The sequence below is a fragment of the Hyperoodon ampullatus genome (assembly GCF_949752795.1).
Source record: "Hyperoodon ampullatus genome assembly, chromosome: 3".
Classification (NCBI taxonomy): domain Eukaryota; kingdom Metazoa; phylum Chordata; class Mammalia; order Artiodactyla; family Ziphiidae; genus Hyperoodon; species Hyperoodon ampullatus.
The window spans coordinates 4,019,814-4,025,813 of NC_136916.1; the positions used below are offsets into that span (position 1 = coordinate 4,019,814).

Consider the following 6,000-nt stretch of genomic DNA (forward strand, 5'->3'; position numbering starts at 1 on the left):
TCACTTCCAATGCAGTGGACAGAATGGAGGAATCTAGATTAAGGACTAAGAAATCTTGGTTTACAAAATTTTAAAGGAAAAGATTCTTAGTTTCTGTCAGAAAAATGAGAAATCGGACTTTTAAACTTATCACTTAAAGTGATTTAAGCTTGTTTTTATAAAGCAAACTAGATTTTTATCGTTTTGAAAATGTAGTGCTTAACTACTTTTCCTCTTAACAGAGACATGTACGTATTTCCACTTTAACTCGTAATTAAAAACAAAAAACACCTACCTGTCTACTTTATAAACTTGGTTTTCTTAACGTTGTATACTGGCCACTAATGAAGGATACAGTTTGAAGAGAGGAAAGAGAGAGGTATGGGACTATACGTCTGATTAGAACCCTATTAAAACCAGGTGTTGGACTGCAATGGCTGGGCCCTACACCCAACAGTCCCAAAGGTGGCTGCGCAGGGCAGTAACAAGGCGGTATCATCATTAACGTTTTAATTACCGTCACACTTCCTTCTCTTCTCGTCGGCTGGAGAAGAGGTTAAGCCTCCACCCCTTACAGTATATGCAGTCACACACTCTGGCATCCCAATGAAAAAAGTTAAACTACTAGAGGAACCAAGCAGCTCCACTTTGTTGAGTGTCACTTTAAAACCAACTTTTTCAGAATGTCTTTCCTGAAGTGAGAAGTAACCATAAAGGAAAACGTAAAGCTCCAATTGTACCGAAGACATTCGATTGTACTGATATCTTGGAAAAACTACCCTTTCATTTAAAGGTGAAGCCATGGCACTAAGTAGTATTTCAACATTTCTAACCTTAAAGTTAAGATTATAATTTGAAAATTAAAATGTTAAAAAATTATAATGGTGCAACCTCTGCCCCCCCCATGTGTTTAAATTAAGGAACTTATTTCATATTTAGAGCTGACAGCGTATTGATTTCCCATGATCTGAAAATTACTTGTTATTCATTAAATCAAAGCATGTATCAACTGTTACTTTTTGACATAGCAAGTTACAACGTATCACATTATAGCAATTGAGACACTGAATCTCTAACATCTATGTTGCAGTCAAGTCCTTCAGTTTATTACAATCTGGAGTTATTTCTCAATCCTCATCAAAAAAGGACTAACAACTAACTTCTGAAGTTGAGTATAATTCATGTTTGGAGGGGAGGGAGGACTTCTACTTAAAGTTGTTCCTTAAAAATTAAGAGGCATGCCTAATTAAGGCAGTGCGTTCAGCTTGTAATATTAAAATTAGTTAAATGGGAATACTTTAGTAAGTGTTATTTTCCCTGTGCTTACACCTAGCATTTCTGCCACGTTTACCACAGAAACAAAATATGGCAACAGTCAGCAGGTACAGTTCACATGACAATTTTCCAGATATATTTGATCATAAAATGCCTTCTTAATGAGGTGACATATATACAATACTGTCCTCATCTAATTCTGCCCTATCTTTCATGATCAACATAGGATTACACGTTTTCTAAACTAGACACTCAATTCAGGTTCTAGATCGCTCCTGACCCTGACGTGTCAATCGGAGGCATAAGTTCGTCTTTATACGAAGCACATCATCCTTCAGCAAATTATCAAAAAGTTTCTTCTCCTCAGGCTAACCCGGAATTCAATTACCTTTATTTGTGCTTGGCATACATTTCAGGGCTAACATGCTACTTTCAATCCTGTGATCTACAGAGCCTCCTCCCCCCCGCCAGCTCCAGTCGCAGGACTGGAGAGCAGCTGTTTGCCTGGGACTGTTTACATTCTTCTGTTCAGTTCAGTGACTATTCCTGAAGTCTGTGTTTCACTGGTCATAGTTTTGGTTGGATGTGAAGTGAAACAAATTCTACACGGACGATGGGAAAAGGTAGTCTGAAGGGGAAAAAAAAATCCCTCAAAAATAGGGACTCGACATGTTAGAAAACAATGAACTACAAAACGTCAAAATCATTTCAGTGAACAGAAATGATCCGTAAAAACTTAATAAGCCTTGATACTTCAGTTGAGCTCAGCTCTGATTTCAGGTTGGGGCCCTTGGGACAGTCCAAAGTGCTCCGAGGAGCAAGACTTCACTGAATTTTAAAGTGTACTGCAGTGTTATCCGTTCTTATCAAAGCTCTCTCCTTCCTCGGCTGCAAAACAGGAACTACCAATTAATTTCCAGGGCAGTGGTAACGACGACACCCCAACTTGAAAGTATTACCTGCAAAACTTGGAAACAAAAATAAAACCAAAAGACGAGGTTCTGCAGTCACAAGTACTTTAATTTTTCAAAACAAATCACTTATTTAAAAATAAACAAGCGGCACCATTCTACTCTGCCGCTGATACAAGTAAAACAAGTTGAGAGGTGGTGTCTCACAGGCAACGTGCTTAAAGGTCAGGACCGCGCTGGACAATCTCAACTACTCCACACGCTAAGACACTACTCTCTCGGAAAGAACATGCGACGGTCACCACTATTTGACTTTGAAAGGTCAAACAACCCAAGGAGTTTAAACAGCTTTATTTTTCGAAATCGACGTTACAGAGCAGGATTTCTGCATTTAGAAAATTCTTACAGCACCAAACAGAGGTATGAAAGAACGATTTTCCACCACAAAACTGTAGCACCAATCCAGCGACTCCTCGACTTCCTGGAACTGTCAACACACTGCCCCCCGTTTAAGTGGCTGTACCTGAAAACCAAGGTATGCAATTCCTTAGGGTGAGAAGCCATCAAGTGACCCTGCCAAGGACCTGGGGGAACGAGGGGAAGAGCCTATTATCCGTGGGTCTGAGCCCAACTTCCACGACCAGGGAGAGCCGCCGCTGCGGTACGGCGTCCGGGAGCCGTCGACACTTACATGCCGAAGCCCACCCAACCGAAACACCTCCAGGTTAAGATTTCTAGGAAGGGGTTCACTTAACCTGAGTTCGGTGGCGGGTAAGAAAGCCGTCTTCCAACAGGTAGATCTGTTAACACCTGCTTACATGGGGTCCTTTCTCCCCCAGCTCGAGAAACCCAGCCATCGGGCGGACTCAGGTTTTATTAGGGAAGCAACTAATAACGTTACAGGCTCCAGAAGAGCCACGTAGTACCGCCCCCCAAACCCGCAACATATTCTCAAGGATCAAAGGAAAAGTCAGGAGGAGTCCGACCAGGTAAGACTGGGGAGGGATGGAGGCACAAGTCCCACAAAGAGGACGCAGCACCTAAGTCGGCTCAGGGCGGCTCGGGGGCCGCGACCTTCCGCGGCAGGGCTCCCGCCGCCCCCGCCCGGCCCCTCGGCGGCTCCACGTGGGCCGCGCCCGCCCCGCCAGCCTCCCAGGCCGCCGGGAGAGCACGGCCCCCAAGCGCCCGGAACCTGCGCTGCCGGCGCCGGCGGAGCGCGAAGGCCGAGCCGGCCCCAGAGCGCCACCCAGCGACCCGCGGAGAGGCCTGCAGGCGGGGCCTCCGCGGCCCGGCCGCCGCACCCCCCGCCGCCCGCCCGCCCGCCCGCCCGCTCCCTCTCCGGATGCACAAGGCCCAGCCCAAGCGCTCCGACCACAAAATGGCTGCCGGCAGCCTCGTCACGTGACCCCTTTGTGCCTTGCGGGCGCCTGAACTCCGCGGGGCCCGGGTCCGAGGGGCCGGGGTCGGCGGGTGGCCCGACAGGAGGCCCCGCCGGGCCGCGGCGGCCGGGGCGAGAGGCCGGGGGCGGCGGGGTAAAGGCCCCGCCGGCGACGGGAGTCGGCGGCGGAGAGAAGATGGCGGCCATTTTGTGTGGGTCTGCGCTCCGCCGCCGCCGCCGCAGGCAGCGGAGGGAGCGGGGCCCGGCGGTGGGTCGGACAGGGGAGTTAACACGTACCGACTCCTCTTCCTTCTCCATTCCGGTGGGCATCTGCGGCACGGCCCGGTTTATCGAGGCGTATTCGTGCAGGTCGGGCAGATCCTCACAGCGGAAAACCGGCAGCGGCTTCGAGGCGTCTAGCGCCCGCGCCCGAAACGACAGTTTACTCATCTCAGGCGCAGCAGATACCTCTCCGCTCTGGGGAAACGGCCCCGGCCAGCGGGATCATGGAGAACCGGGGGTTCGGTCCCCACTCGCCCGCCGCTGCCGGGGACTGGAGGGGCGGAGCGCGGAGCCCGCCGTCCGGGCACTCAGAGCCGCCGGGAGGTGGGAGGCCGAGCCGCTCCGCTCCTCTCTCGCTCGCTCTCCTCAATACGCCATGGCCAACATGGCGGACATTAAAACTCCACTGTGCGCTCTTCAGCCAACCCCAGCCATTCCCCACACTGCATCGCGCAGCGGCGCGGGCACGCGGGGGGGGGGCGCGGGCTCGAGGCCGGGCGCCGGCACGGAGCGCGCGTCCCGCCAACCCCCGGCGCCCGGCCCAGCTCCCCGCGCCGGGCCGCCCGGCCCCCGCCCCCGCAGCCGCCAACAGGCCGGGCCGGGCCGGGACGCGCGGGGCGCTCGGGCGCCGGGGGCCACGGCCGACCTCCCCGCCCCGCGCGCCCGCTGCCCGCCGCCCGCGCTCGCTCCCGCCTGGCGCCGCTGGCTGACAGGCGAGGGTGCAGGGAAGCGACCGCCCCTCGCGCGCCGGCTTTCGGCGCGGCGGCGGCGGCCCGGGCACCTGTCACTGCCGGCGGCCCGGCCTGGGAGTGGCAGAGCGCGCGCCCCCAGCCCGGGCCGGCGCGGCTCTTCAGGTCTTATAACGAAAATGCAGATGGCATTCGGGGCAGGATGCTACTTTGCCGGAACTTTTACCAACCATTATCTTTCCGTCTAACGAAACTCTGGATTGTATTTGATGGGCTCCGCGTGGATCCTGGGTCAGCTCCCATCATTGCGCTCCGTGTAAACAGGAGGCGTCCTACGTTGCTCCAAAGTAGGATTTTGGTGGGTTTTTATTTTTTCATCCTGCATTGTATCGACCCGCACTCTTTTATTGTCATCGAAGCAAAGGGAATAATTATTACTGGACACCGTAACCTTCAGGGAAAAAATTTTTAAAGCAAGACACTTCAAAATTTGAGAGCCGGATGATTTTTCTACACTGGAAGAAAATGCTGCTTCAGCATAGCCATGGGTTGACACTTATCATTTGTCCTCCGAAAAACTTTATACAATTGAATTATATGAAGACCTATAGTGCTCCTGTCAACCCAAAATAAGAAAACTTAAAAAAAAAAGGAAAAGATGTATTGTTAGAAGAGATTTAGATAGATGTGATAGCTACCATGTGGCTTATATTACACACGAAAATGAGTATCCAGAAAGCTCTTTGCAGTAGAATATTTTAAAAATCCGAAAGACTGTTGCAGTGGGTTTAATTGGTTTGACAGCAAATTTTCAAATATTTACCGAGATACAAAAATGTCCTGTAGCTCCACTTTTCTCCCCGGGGGATACCTAGTAAAAATAATTACTATTCTTAAATACTGGATTGGATGGGAACTGTTATTGGCTTAAGGCACAGAAGCAAAGTGCTATCTTTCAGGCTGGCTTCGCTATCACCCTCTGGGGCGGGGAGAAAATGGACTGCAGGTCGCCAAAATTATCCTCAAACTCTAATACTGACAGCTCACCTACCATGCGGCAGATGGACATTCATCTACATGTCCTATACTAAGACGATGCATTTATTCATTCAATGAGCAAACATTTTTTGAGACTTCATGGCCCTCTAAGTATGCTGCTAATTACTCAGCACCCACAGGACTCCCAGAGGAGATTACATGGTGGGAGCAGGAGCGGTGGATGGCAGCTGCCACACCTGGGGTAAGTGTGAGTGCGAGAGCTCAGGCTATTTGGAACCAGGCAGGAGCGGCACCCGATCCGTGGGGAGTGAGTGGCTCTAATGAAAGCATTCAGGGAAGGCTTTTTGGAGGAGATGATATCGGGGTAAAAACTGTGTAGGGGGCTTCCCTGGTGGCGCAGTGGTTGAGAGTCCGCCTGCCGATGCAGGGGACACGGGTTCGTGCCCCGGTCCGGGAAGATCCCACATGCCACGGAGCGGCTGGGCCC

General features: G+C 51.2%; 1 protein-coding gene across 5 annotated transcripts in view; it reads right to left on the reverse strand.

Annotated features, from left to right (window-relative positions):
• The window catches only part of EPC1 (enhancer of polycomb homolog 1), a 66,973-nt gene extending 62,680 nt beyond the window's left edge, over nucleotides 1-4,293 (reverse strand). For 4 of the 5 annotated variants that reach the window (XM_079700184.1, XM_079700183.1, XM_079700182.1 and 1 more), the window contains exon 1: nucleotides 3,841-4,293. In XM_079700184.1, coding sequence (XP_079556310.1) covers nucleotides 3,841-3,993 — 153 coding nt within the window. In that variant the 5' untranslated portion in view covers nucleotides 3,994-4,293. Of the gene's footprint in view, nucleotides 1-2,259; nucleotides 2,689-3,840 lie in introns of those variants that run through there. The other variant, XM_079700185.1, reaches the window with a different exon arrangement.
• Nucleotides 4,294-6,000: the final 1,707 nt, after the last annotated feature.